Raw genomic sequence first — 14,901 nt, 5'->3', positions numbered from 1 at the left:
GTCTTTCTTCACCCTGGTCTTCTCGGTAGTCCTTCTGGAGGTACCACTTTTATGCAGTCCAAGTTGTGGGTATCCATGGGTGGTCACAAATATTCCCATAACTTGGGGTAGCGTGTGTATAAGCAGTTGTTTCCTTTCTCACAGTTTGCCACAGTGGGAATTTTTGTCTGGATACATTAACCACGATGTGTTAACCACACTTCAACTCCTCTAGGCCTGGAATAAATGCCTTCCTGTTGCAAATTCATGTCTTCTGTCCTTATCTCAAGTTCACACTGTGGTGACTTATCTTATGGCAAGTCACTTCTGTGGCCTTGACAATGTTTGAGGCAATTGTGGTCTTTAAGTCTCTTACATCACCCTGTGGCTCAAACAGTGTCTTCCTGGGACCTTTTTCTCATTTCACAGGTTGTCCAGCGGGGCGATGTGTTTGTAGAAAAGTCAGAGGAGAAAAGACAGAAGCAGCAGAAAAATGACACAAGCAATTATACAGTGTAAAAGTTATCCCAACCATTACAAATGTAACTGCAGTTGCAATCATCAACCCAATCATCATTACAGACATTGCCTCCGCCCCATGAGTCACAAGGTTTAGAATATGGACTTCAACCACGGCACCAACCTTAGGTTTGGAGTGATTGGAAGAGCTCTGATATTTGATCAGTGATTTGTTTCATTTTGGCTCAGGCTTCTTCAACTGATAATGTTGCATTGTGAATGGATTAAGATTCCGCAGTTCCCTTGTTCCTTTAATAATAGCATATCTAATGCCAACTGATTTTGTAAAGCCATTGTTGGTCTTGTTGGTCTTGTGAGTTCAGCTCTCTGAACAGATACCTGGCTCAGTTACTTGAGGACATGCGTACCTGCCATGTAATATTTTGCAAGGCCCATTGTTGTTGCGTCATAACTATAGAAGCTGTAAAAAATATTTTAAAGTTCCAAAGCTATATTTTTTCCCCACTGTATAATAATCACATCTATTACTGTTCACTTCTCATCTTTTTTTCAGGAGAATTTAGTTTCTGCCATGTCCTTCTTGATAATTAATAATGAAAGATGAAATTTGGGCAAATGGATGGGAGTACTGTTCTGCACCTTAGACCAGCGTGCTCAGTTAGGAACATCCCAAAGCTAATCCAGGTGGTGCAGGATAGCTGCACATACAGATGTCTATCAAGTACATTTGGAGCTTGAATTTAGGAGTAACTCCTACTCCTTTTTTTTCAGGCACCAGAACTTTTATCACACATTTTTTTCACTCTTGCCCATCTTCCCTGTATTTTAAAATTAGTGGAAAGCTGGTTTATATTTTGTGTCATAAGATGACTTCTTAAGCATCTTTTTTCACTCCCATAATATCTTTCTTCCTCAACCTCTTCTTTTCAGTTCAAATTCACTGTTTTCTCTGCTCTTTTCAGTGGCTGGGCATATCCCACACTTTTCTGTATATGTATCTAGAAATGCAGGTTATGTCTGCATTCAGTATTGCTGTTACTAGCAAATTCAGTTTGTGCTATTAATTTCCGAATAGCTCATCAAAAAATTGCAGTTTGATTTTTATGTACGGTTATAAACTTACTCCTCTCACTTCTTTTGCTATATATATTCCATCAACTGGGTGAAAAACAGGATCATTTCTGAATAATTTTATTACTAGTTACATATTTATTTCTCCTTATTTGTCCAGGTCATTTTGCAGTAGTTTTGTTACTCTTGTAGACTTCATGCTTTTCACAGCTTTCAGAAGAATTATGAGAAAGGGTTTTATAATACACATAAAGAAGACTAAGCTTTTCAGGTTATTGTTTTAGAAAAGAAGTCTTGAAAGAGCAACCCAGACTATGCTAGAGCTAGCAGTAAAGGTCACTCCTTCTTAAGATCATGAGAAAGATGCTTTGTTAATAATGGCCTCCTATGGCTCACAGTCCTGACTTTCCAATCATTGCTGTAGTACATTAAATAGGAGGGCCATATCACCAGCAGTAAAAGTGCTTTGATATCCAGGAGTCTGTTTCATTGAACAGAGAGGCACAATTGCTTAAATAAAAAAAACAAAGAGAAACCCTTTCTGGCCCGCCATCACAAGCAGCCCAGGAGGAAAAATTAGGATACATAGGGCATAATTATCTATTGGGAACTTGGCTCAACTGGCATTTATATATTCTCAAAACTAATAATAATTAAAAAAAAAAAAATACTACAGAAGTGTACAAAGGTATTTGCTCAGTACTGACTCAGAAAGAAAATTGCTACCCATCTGAAAAATAATTGTTATCACTACTTGCAAAAGTGAACTTGAAGCAAATTGTTTATCTAGACCAAATCTGATCACTTTGTGAACTCTGACTGGATAACAACAGAAAAGGATATATCTGCTATGATTTTCAAATTATGATATCTAAGATTTCTCTGAATCAAACTTGTCAGTGATCTGTCTACGCATATACCTGATACCATTCGTATCTAAATTTAATTAATTTTACTTTAGCTCAGACTGATTTCTCTTTCACCTGTTAATTTTATCACCTTCATGTATATTCTTCCTTCCTTTCTTTTTCATTTTTATACTATTCTTACATAGCATTCTTTATAATCTAGAGCTTCCTTTTGAAAAGTTTCAGAACTTTTTCTGTTTGGGTATATACAAGAGCCTTTGTATCCATGGCAGAGTGTTTTCATTATTCTGTTCAAAAGGAGAGAAAAAATAAACTAAAGGATTTCCTAATTTAGTATGATTTGGGAAACAGATCCATCAGTGATGTCCATCTGATTCTCCTTTCGTGTATGCCTGGCTTAAAACTACAAACAGAAGTAGGGAAGCTGAAACAGCGCTTCTAAATAATACCTAATTGGGTTTGGCGTAAAAAATTGTCCTTGAGTAAGGAAAATTCAGGTGAGTTTACAGAGAATCACTGAATCTGCATTCTTTATTATACTTTCATGGGTAAAGTGAGATAAAAGTGATTGACAGTTACTTTAAAGTACCTACTAAATATGTTTTGGTTTTGCTGATGAACATTTTCCATCTAGAACTTTCTAAGGAAAATATATTAATGTTTTCAAATCATAAGTATTTGCATATAGATACTTAATTGAAATCTTGAAGAGGAAAAAGAATTTTTTTTTTTACATAGAAAATAAATTTCTGAGTACCTTAATAAGAGGAAACTTTCTTATCACTCTCATCTGAAGTATCTTACCTTGTTTGGTTTAAAAGCAAACTTTTGTGTCCATTTACTCTTAAGAATTTTAATAGCAACAGTTTTTAAGCATTTTATTTCAATTGTTCTGTTACTTAACTGGGAGGAAGCCATGCCTTCCTTTGTAGAATTTGTGCTCCTTCCAGGCAAGAGTCTGTCTTTACAGACCTGTTTGTGTTAATGAGAAATCAAGTGGAATTGCCATACTCTGGCAATTATCAATACCATATGACTTTTGTCTACAAGATATTTAAAATTTTGTGTAGCAATTTGGGAAGTGTTATGAATTCTGTGCAGTTCCTACTATTGTAACTTATAGTTAATGAAAGACGACTGAAATCCTGTTTTGCCTTCACATTTTTAACATTATATACATTAGTATTAACATCAGACAAGAAATTCATTCGTGAAAAAGTCTTTGAAGTTTAACCTGTGATTATTGAACAATTAATGTTTCAAAAGGAAGACAGAGAAGGAAAAGCTGCCTTTTCTCCCACCCCTCTGTATTAATAGAAACCTTATTTCTGACATGGATTCTATGATCAGTTGGCAACAGCTAATGACTGGAGTAAAATATAATAGAAATCAAGGGTTAGCTAGAGAAAAAGAACAACTGTACATTTCAGTCTTCCAAAGTAAGGCTGCACTGTATATAAGAAAAAGATCATATTATGGTATTTCAGTAATAGAGTTTCATATGGTGACAGTAACATAGAATCTTTCCAATGGACAGTGCTGTCCCATTGTTGAAAATAAAAGCAAAGAACAGAGGTGAAAAAAAGAAAATATAGTGTATATAGCTTCATGTTTTGTAAAGGATGTGCACTTCTAAAATAATTTTGGGCCCATTACAGAAAGCGGTACTTAGAAAAGCAAAAATTAATTTCAGGAGACAAATATTAACAACAATGGTGTACTGAGAAGGAAAATTATTTCGGTACATCTTGTAGAAATTTGAGGTGTGTTAATAAAGAGTTAGCTAGTGTTGCAACAGAAGAGAACTTCTTACTGTGATTGGCAGAGCAGTGGTAAAATTGAAGTAGTGGATGTCTCACAGAAGAGAGAACCTGTTGCTCAATTTAAAGAGAGCATAGGAATATGGTCATGACTCAGTGTGATACTCTCATTTGCATATACATTTTTATATAAGCATTTAATTTAACTGGAGTTTATGGTCTTATTTTTAGTTGTGCAATTGACAGTACTATGTTCAATTTTTTTTTTGAACTATTGTAACACAGGAAACACATGTACCTCAATTAGGCACTTTGCTTTTAAATACACACAGTTTACCTGCAAGTAGCAGGATATAGTAAACTTTCTATGTATAACAAATATAAGCATTTAATAAGAACAAAGCATCTAAATATCAGCAAGATTTATTTGTTAATAGCATCCAGAAAATATTTATAATGACTATTCACAATCCCTTTTGAAATGGCGAATTTCCAACCTCATTTTGTGACTCAAGCACAGCCGAGATGTAACAGAAAGATATGTAACAGAAGGAGATGTAACAGAAAGAAGAAACAGAAATATCTTATTGGCAATAATGTGTAGAAAGTAATGAGATTTTGTTATTCAGCATTATGCTATTGTCTTTGTCTGTGAACAGCCATCAAAATATGTGATACCTGTGGGCTTACCATAACATCTTGGCTTCATATCAGTAAAAGGACAGAAGTCATACTTGGTACAGCTCTAGAAAATATGTTTGTCAGTGCCACCATATGCTGAAAATTTTTGGTTTTTTACTGAAAACTTTTTGAACACTGTAATTTTTCTTGTTTTATACCAGGATGTTCTTCCAATGGCCTACAGTTAACCTGACCAGAAACCAGAACCAGACAATACAAAGGCGATACTAAAAAGTATCACAATTCATTTCTGTAGAGAGGGAAAACAAAACAAACAAAAACCCTACCTCCAAAACAAAACCCAAAGAATTTTTCCTGCATCACTAGTTTCTGTGGTTACAGTAAAAGGTTGCTGCCAATGACCTTGCAGTGTCTTTTCTTTCATTGATATGAAGGAATCAATCATGCCTAGTAAAGATTTCTTGTGATAAAGAATTAGACTGATGGACATGGATTGTTCTATTAGTGGTTCTAGCAAAGGCAGTGTGTGTGTGATGCTTAGACAACTAAGATTGTTATTAAACGTAAATTGTCTCAGCTTTCAGTATTTTATTAGCATAAATTCAGCATCTATTTGTAGTACTCCAGCTCATACTGAGTGCTTAGTTCGAGTTGACTGGAATTTGCTGTTTATTTAAAAGGCTCTAAGAAAAATATTTCAGAAGTATTGAGTGTGTCAATCTTGGCTAAACCCTTAGGTGAAGCTGCTGTGCTGGCATTCAAACTGCCAATATTTTGATTTTATAAGAAAAGAGCAAAAGATGGATAGAGAATGGATGTCACTCACTTTGTTGTATGTAATCACGTGTGTAGTTGAAAAAAATGTTTCATATGGGAATTACATTCAAAATCTTTCTAAGTATATATGTGCCCATTTGTTATATGACGTACTTGATAACAAACTGGCACAAGTGGCATAGTATTTATAATCCAAGTAATGTGTGACTGGTCCTGTTTTCTTTCTACTGTTGTCTTCACTTCACACATTAATGCTGTGTTTAAAATGAGAGATCAACTTGAAGAAAACTATTAGAGTTATAATATGCTTTTTTCCCCCCTTGTGTGCTAAGAATGAGCTAAAGTGAATCATTCTGATTTTGTAATCATTTTAAGGTACTAGGTTTTTGTTTTTTTGGTTTTTTTTTTCTCCCCCATATATCCTCTTCAGCTGCCACATATTAGGGGATTCCCAACCAATGTCTATCTTTTTTGGTTTAGGTAGTTTTATCTGCAAGATCTTTGAAAGTTGTTTGAAAAGGTATTTTTGAGTCTGTTTATTGGTTTATCACGTGTACATTAAGGAGTTTGTGACAAACCAAAGTTTATCCCACAAGGCTTTTGTAGATTGCATAAACCTTGAAGGCACTCTTCCTATTTGTCTGTCTCACTCCTGGATAGTTCATAAATACATGGGATGGACTAGATGATAATTGGATGAAAATTTGAGTAATACAAAAATTTAAGGGTTGTTTGTTTTCTTTAGTATTTTTTTGTAGATTCTCTTGAGTTTGTAAAGAAACGTCTGGAGAAATTTGTTTGTATGAAATAAAATGAGTTCTTTTAGTTTAAGATGACTGCAGTTCAGGAACAAAATATATGATTTTTTTTCAACATAAGAAAAGGGGTTTGGACTCATGAGACTAAAACTGAAATCCAGTGTCTTATGCAATAGGAAGATCAAAAACTTTAATAAACTTTATAAATTTAGAACATAATAATTTGTAATCTAAATATTTGATAACATATTAAATCTTAGCACAGTGTAATTATATAGTGTGATATTTTTAGAATCAGAAAAATTTAGGAAGTATTCAGTGACTTCTTTGCACTCTTTCTACAAATAAAATGTCTTTAAAGAAGGAAGGTACAAATGGGGATGCTCTTGCTAAAAGCTTATTCCACAAATTTAACTCTAAACTTAACTCTAAATTTGAAGGGTAAATGACATCAGTACTTCTGCTTCTCTGGGCCTCTTAAGAGTTAGACACCTTCGGAATATGATCCAAGTAAACTGCATAGTGCAAAGCTAGTTTCCCTTTGCAGAGCTAGCTTGGAGTGTAATAATAAATACATCTACAATTAAAGCTGATTAAAAAAAAAAAGAAAAAAAGAACCGTTTGGGGGAATGATAATAAACTGTGGTAATTGGGTAATTATTATTCATCTCATTGGTTATGAGGTGAACTTGAAAAATATATGAGAAATTAATGTCAAATAGATTTATCTGATTAAATCTGATTATATAACAATTTGTTTTGTTAAAAAGGAGTAAAAGTTAAATGGTATATGAGTCATTCTGAAGATCTCTATGTAATATGAAGCAATAAAAAAGACAGCTGTATCAGAACATGCTGAATTTTCCATTTAAAATATACTGCATCTACTCAGTTGGAGATTTTTAATGTCTAAATAAATTTGCAGTCCTTATAGCAGATTCATAGCAAGATAGCATAAAATTACAGAGTTTTTGGGGAAGTAAAAGGTTAGTGATGTTTTATGGCTAGCCTCAAGAGCTCTAGTACTTTGGAAAAGCTCTCACTTATGTCTAGTGTCTGCCATAAACAAGAAAAAAAATCCAAATTCTCTTTACACATCTACGTATCAAATGAAGTCATTATTCTCAGTGGTGATCTAGCACTGAGGCATTTTATGTCACTTTTCTCTGTCATCCCTCTTCAGGTTCTTAGGAGGCTTGAACATTATTAGATTTCAAAATAGCAAAATTAATTTTTAATCAACAGACATTTTTTGAAAAGCACAAATCAGTTGCGTGTTTTCTGTAGAATAATGGATATTACCATTTATTAGCTGTTACTGTTTCCTCATGAAGTGAAATTGCAGCCCTTACTGTATCCCAGAGAATAAAGGGAAAATCATACCTATCTAATTAATTATCGAAACAGGTACAGTATTAGTATGTTCATTTATAGTCAGAGAAATAACCTTTTTTTCAGATTTGCTGCATACAGCCAAATCCTGCTCAATTCAGCTAACAGCCTGGGCTCATGCATTACAAAGTCTTATTTTAGGAAGCAAGAGTAGTGGCTGACCTCTGCATTGACCATTTGTAATACAGGCTTAGGATGCATGAAGACTTTCTCAGCATTGGAGATTTAGTTAGATGTTCTGAATTACTCACCAAATGATCACCGCTTTACCCAGTCATCAGCAGAGTAAGGCTAGTAAAGCTATTTGCAGTAATGAAACACAGCCTGTAAAGTTCAGTCATTATTTGCTTTTTTCTTTCTCTTCTCTCCAGTGTCAAGAAAAGAGGAACCAATGGAATGCTTAGAATGTCTAATTGTAGCTAGGAAGTTTGTTTTCATGGTCAGCAGAGAGAGGTGGGTGGCAGCTAAAACAGTGAGCAATGACAGATCCACTGAACGGTCCCATGAAAGGATTTTGCTACCCCGAGCTTTCTCAAATGACTGTAAAAGAAGCTTAGGAGGATTTATTTCCTTTGACTAAAACTAGCCTGCATTAATAGTCACGAATTGGTGTCTGGTATTACATTCTTCAGAGCGGAGTTTCTTTTAAGATCCTGTCGCTTTCTACTGCATATACTATACTAGTGCTTATGTTAGACTGCATGCTTTTCTTCTTTAAGCTTTGGCATGATTTGCAATTTTCTGTCAGGATGATTCTTCAGCCAGTGGACTTACGCTAGACCATGATTTATTCTTATTGCAGCTTTAAAATATGAGACTGAGAGAAGGCATGCAAAATTTGTCCTTATGAAATGTAGGTTTTGTTTTCCTTCTTAATCTAGAAGGCAAACTTCAAAAACCATCTTGGATTTCTGCCAAGTGCAATTATTTTCAGATTTCTTTGTGGAATATAATTTCTTTCTGACAGTCCATAGCAAACTGCAGAGTTGCATTGCTTTGCCAATGTGAACAGAGAAACTGATTACTTGGCAAATAGGAGTTGTAACATTGACATTAGCATGAAAAGCCTGAGCTGAGTTTATCTGGCAAACCAACTGTACATAAATGATTATTTTAAAAAATGTTTTCAGTTAACCCTCAAAAGGTTATCTACTCTCTGTGTCTTTGTAATAAAGGAAGTTAGAGATACTGAAAGGTATGTAAAATATGAGCAAGAATGGGACATTAGTATTACTGGTACTTCCATGAGTTGACTGAAATAAAATGCAGAAAGCTTGGAGGGATGTACAGGAAATAAGGGGGGGTATGTATCTTGGCTGTGTTTTACAAGCAAACAACTGCTGTTCTGGATATATCTGTTTGGTTGCAATTGTTGATCCAGCTTTCCTTTAGGAAACCAATAAAATTTTTAATTCTTAGCTTCAAATTTTCTACCTGATCAGCTCAGAGACAGATGATGTGGTGGTTTTTGACTTTTCCCATTAGAAAATCAAGATTTTCCTTTAAAAAGAAGGGAAATTCCCCCACCCAGAGTTTGTTATCATTATAATTGAACTATGATAACTCTGCTAACCATCAGTACAAAAGAGACCAAACAATATATTTTTTTCCCTTTGTTGTAGATTGGTTAAAGACTGCAAATAGAAATAAAGGTAATATGAAAAGCTGTGAATTAAAAATATTTGATGTTTGCTAATTCCATTTATTAAGGACACAATAAACTATTTTTTTTTCTATTTGAGGATAATGTAAGTAAGAATTCACATCTTCAGTTCACATAGCCTATGTTCTTTTTTTTATTGGATTTTTTTAATTATTATTATTTATGCAAAGCACAAAACCCCAAAAAGTTATTTAAGAGAGCGGTATATTGGCAACAAATGCTGGGAAAAAATACCAAAAACAAAACGCCACAAGCAAAACCAAGACCACTTCTAGCTTCTGTGATGATGAACAAATTCAAGCAGTCTATTTCATTGTATGTTCTCCTGTGGGGAGGAAGCTGGAACAGTCTTTCTATAGCTTTTAATGAAGAAGTACTGGCAAATGGTCGTAAATTCTCTTATATGGAAAGTGTTAGCATATGAAAGCAAGTTACAAACTCCAAGGAAATAATTGCTGATTCAGAACCAAAAATCACCTTTAGTTTCTGTTTTATAAGCAGTAAGAAACCAAAGCAAAGATTCACTATCAAATTAAAGTTTTCTTTTCATGTTATTTTACTCATGACTCATAACATATACCATGATTTGTAAAATGTCAAGTTCTTCAGGAGAACAGAATTGCAGTGGAATCATTGTTAAGATAATTGTTCAATTCTATCTTTTTAAGTATGACAAAAATAATTAGGGTTTCTCAATGTAATTTTAAAAGTACCTTGCCATTTCTATTTGAACAGTAGGAGAACAAAAATTGAGCTTGTAGCAATTTTTTTACTGTCATCAAATATATTTTCCAAAAGGTAAAAAACCACTTTTCTGTGTTTTTTGCTGTTGATGTTTGAAGGCTCTGTGTCAAAGATATTTGTGTGTCAGTATAGATACAGGTTTTTTTTAATTACTTAGTTTGTGAGTTAGTCAATAAGGCACTAAATGCTTGTCAACATGTAATGTCAAATAGCTCTCTTTGCACTTCACCATCCATTTTCAAATGCTGCTTACCACATTAAGTTCACTTTGTATTGAGTAGTTTGCTTTAATTAACAAAACAAACATTGAACTCGGTATAACAATAAGCTAGGGACATTTATTTTGTAGTTGCAAAAAAACCAAACCAACCAACCAGACAAAACTCACCACTACCAACAAAAAACGCTATCCATAAAATTCTAACTCTCTTGAGTGTCATCATGTGTGAATTCTATTGAGATACTAATGTAAAATATTCAGAGGGATGTTTCATCCATTGTTTCTATGAAAAAGAAGGGAGAAACCATAACACAGACACCTGTTTACTTAGAAAATAGCTATGGTACCTAAAGATATCATATCCTGCAATGAGCTAGTTAAAAGGCTGTAACAGGTAAGTGTGCTTCAAAGCAATATCTAATACTTTAGCATAAGGAATGGTAAAGTAAACCAGTCTCCAGACTGCATTGTAGCAGCTGAATTTTTATACACTCCATCCTATGTCCTATTTTGTTCACAAATACATATGGCAGAGATTAGGCAAAAAGTTTTAGACAGCAATAACAATATCCATTTTCCAGATAAAATGTAAGTACCTGTAGTGTGGCTCTTTTGAATCACTGTTCTTTCATCTTCCACTAAAAATGTTGTTAAAGAGGAGCACCTTGAAAACATGTGTTCAGCTAGTAAGAGGGGAAAAGTAAATTGATCTTCTGCGTCATATATTTTAGAAAGAGATAAAGATCAGAACATCCAATAGGGAAGTTTTTTGAAGTTAGTCATGTGGGTTATTCTGAAGGGAAATCCAATGGTATTGGTTCACATAAAAAGTCTTAAAGAGGGTCCCTTTTTTGATCTTTGCAGTGGTAACATGCAATGGTATATTGAAGATTTGGTAGAAATATTTTCTGTGTAACCAAAGTGCTAATATAGAAACCTATAGTTATCTTAAGAAAGACAAGTTATTGACAGGATTACCAGGTAGGTTAATTTTTAGGTGGGTTGTCTTCTTCTTCCAATGAACAACTGGCAGAATCATTGTAAGCACAGAGTTGTGCAAATGTGAAATTTAGTTGCCCAAACATCTTTGGATGAAAAAAAGAAAGAAATACATAGAGACATATGTTTTTTGAATAATATTTAGAGTATGTTTAAAGAAAGAAAACTGAGAAATTAAAGGAAATTTCATAGATGCTTCAGTTTTCATGTTTAAATTTCAGTCTACAAAAAGACTCAAGATGTTATAGTGAAAGTAATCTTGAATGAAATATGAGATTATGTTCTCTGGGTAAGAACAAAAACTGGAAACTGAGAACTGAAAAAAAATAAACCTCAATAAATTGGAAAAGCCATAGGTAAGATCATGGAGGAGTGCAAGTACAGTCACAATGAACCAGAAGTTAATGTAGCCCAGTATTTTGTCATTGATAACATCCAAAGGATAGAATGTAAGAATAAGGCAGCACATAGTAATATTTTCCATCAAATTTCTTTTACTGTGCAACTTATGGACTTCCTGAACGAGGTATTGTAGCTGAAGCTTTTGTTTTTGGAAGCTTTTGATAAAGTCTTCAATAGGAATTGAGGAATTTATAGAAGAGGTTACAAAGTTTGTGAAGAAACTTGATAAGGAAGAACTGGTTGGAGATACAAAGGTGAGGACAACATTGGCTGTGGTGACTATGAGATGGCAGAGTTGAGGAGCCTAAGAGAAGACAGCAGGGCAAAAAGCAATACAACCATGGACTTCAGGAGAGAAGACCAGCCTATTCAAGGATGTGCTTGGAAGAATCCCATAGAAGATCTTGCTGAAAGAAAAAGGGGTCTAAGAGAGATGGTTGATTTTCAAGGATGACCTCCTCTATGCTCAAGAACAGGCTTTTGCAATGAACAGTAAATCAAAAGCAGCCAGAAGTCTGTATTAATGAACAATGAGCTCTTGAGAGAATTCAAATAAAAGGAAGAAGGTGTAAGGAACAACAGGTGACCCAGGAAGAACATGGAGACTGTATTTGAATGTGCAGATAAGGAAAGAAAAAGTCATCCCAGAATTGGATCTGGTGAGAGTCACGAAGATCTACAGAGTTTCAGGACTGTATCAGCAGCAACAGAAAGAGGGGAAAATATGGGCCTTTTGCTGAGCTGGCGTGGAACCCAGTGCCAAAAGACATAGAAGACGATGATGTACTAAAAGCCTGCTTTGCCTCAGTCTTGACCACAAACATTTGCTTTCAGGAATCCCAGATCACTGAAATTAGTTTACAGCAGTAGTGCTTCTGCAATGTATCCCTGAATCTAATGAGAAGAATTGAAGAAAAATGAGGTGGTTTTTTTTTTTGGTCTGTCTGTTCATTACAGAAGATGACAACACTTCCACAGGATGTCATTTAACTTGTTAATTTTTGCAGAGATTTATTTTTTCCCTCTGGTCGGATCCAATCCTCAACAGCTTTTCTTCTGCAAATAACTGTCATAGCTAAATAAACATATTGCTTCTGCAGAGTTTAACTAGTTGTTAATATAAAAGTTGTGTTTTCTTTTACAGTCACAATATAGGTAGCAAGTATAAACAACTCCACCATTCACAAGTATAATATTTGAATTTCAGATTACTGTCAGATATTCTGATTTAATATTTGTGATGTCTGATACTTGTATCACAGCTTTGTTGCCAAGATGACGAGCATAATTACTGTAGAGATGTGGGCTGAATTATGATAACCTTGTTTTTAATCTTTCCTGGTAGGATTTTGGAGATGATGGGTCCTTGTACATCACTAAGGTTACCACAACTCATATGGGAAATTACACCTGCTTTGCTGATGGGTATGATAAGCTCTATCAAACTCATATTCTCCAGGTGACTGGTAAGGAAAAATGTTCCAATTATCAAGTCCATAAGAAACTTGGATTTTGTTAAGCAGATCTGTTGTTGCTGTTTTACTTTTTTTTGTATTGTGTTACAGCTTAATAGAAAAAGATATATAATTTTTTCTTCATTGTTCTCCTTCAAGTAACCTTAAAAATAATGGAACACAATAATTTTAATTTATTGCTTCCATATCAATAATAACTATTAAAAGGTTTAAAGATAGTCCAGAGGACTTGCTTTGCACCTGTGATGTTATGCAGAACAATAAGTGGTTTATATATGCATGTATACACAGATTAAGTAGTTTTGGGTACTAATTTTGTAACCTGGAGAACACATTGGGAAAAATAAGTGTGTAAGTTTCTAAAGTTAAGAATGTTTTGTTGAATATAAGATTAATAGAATGCACTTCCCAGAAGGTTCTGTAATTGATGCAGGCTTCTAAATTCACATTTATGATATTGAAATCTAACCATGATTTTAGTAGATTAACTTGAGGCACCTGGATTTGAAGTCTTGATTTTTATATTTTCCTGCATCTGTTCAAGTTCCAGGTAACACTTCATTGAATTCTGTACTTGGACAAAACTTAACTGTTTTGTTAGTCGTGCCCTGAAGACAGGCCTTTACCTTCTCTAGAGCTGGTGTACCCTGTCCTAGCTGTTTTTCCTATATGCAATTTATTTCCTAAATTATTTTAAGCAGTTCTTTTCCAGTGATGAAGGGTATGCTTTATCACCACTGAGATTTAATGTATTTTTTTTTTTCTTTGAGTACTTTCATGGTATTTCAATTCATATTTATCTTTGACTCTTAAGACTCCCTTTCTGCAGTAAACTACCAGTGTTTGTCATTCCATGTTGTTAATTAATCCTATCCAGAATCATGTTTGACCCCAATCTTCTCCAAATTTGCTTTGCATTAAGAGACCCTATTTCTCTCCTGAGGCATACTCTAGCCCTAGTTTCCTGGCCACTGCTATTACAATCATTCTTTGTTTTGTTAGTTATTAATCACTTGCATAAACCCTTATTAGGCTGACTTTTTTTTGACATCTCATTCAAGAATGCTGAAATTTTTTCTGTTATTCTTATATTTATATACATATGAAATACAGCTTCCAAGATTATTTTGGCTTTTAATATGATTCATTCTTCTTTTAATAGACTTTTTCCCCTTTTCTCTTGTTAATATCTTCACATTTTAAATTACTTTGACATTTAGTGCTTGTTTGCAGTTTTATAAACATGTTGTCTCTGCTGTTACATTTCTCCAGGAAGCTGGCTTATAAGATTTATCTATCCATATATCTCAGCTTTTTTTCCCCAACTTCTTCCCCTCCTGACCCACAACACATTGTAGATAGAGTGTTGTCCCTGAGCTAATACATGGCATCAACATCTTTTCCTCCAATTTTTTCTTCTGGGATTATTTTCTGTCATTTGAAAAGCCAGGTAGCAAGTACTGGCTAAACCAGTGAGAAGACTGAAGTGAAGTTTGTTCATATTTTAATTCCTGCATACATAGCAGAGTTATTGGCAAGCTGAACACATTAGTAGGTTCTTGGACAACATTCTCCGCTGTTTCATAGGGTCTGGTTTACCCTAAATTATCAACAAAATTATATTCTTATCAACACATTCCTTACCGATCCCAATGTGTAAATAATCCCCC

At 34.2% G+C, this 14,901-nt stretch overlaps 1 protein-coding gene across 2 annotated transcripts in view; it reads left to right on the top strand.

Moving 5' to 3' along the window:
• The window catches only part of FSTL5 (follistatin like 5), a 278,658-nt gene that overhangs the window by 192,644 nt on the left and 71,113 nt on the right, over window positions 1–14,901 (top strand). For both annotated transcript variants that reach the window (XM_042049795.1, XM_042049794.1), the window contains exon 8: window positions 13,102–13,222. In XM_042049795.1, the coding sequence (XP_041905729.1) occupies window positions 13,102–13,222 (121 nt within the window). The remainder of the gene's footprint in view (window positions 1–13,101; window positions 13,223–14,901) is intronic.

This window comes from Corvus kubaryi, unplaced genomic scaffold (genome assembly GCF_017639235.1).
Source record: "Corvus kubaryi isolate FWS band 111438036 unplaced genomic scaffold, C.kubaryi_AGA036_p1.0 71, whole genome shotgun sequence".
NCBI lineage: Eukaryota > Metazoa > Chordata > Aves > Passeriformes > Corvidae > Corvus > Corvus kubaryi.
Note: the sequence above shows the minus strand (reverse complement) of the source record. Positions and strands in the feature narration are given on the sequence as shown.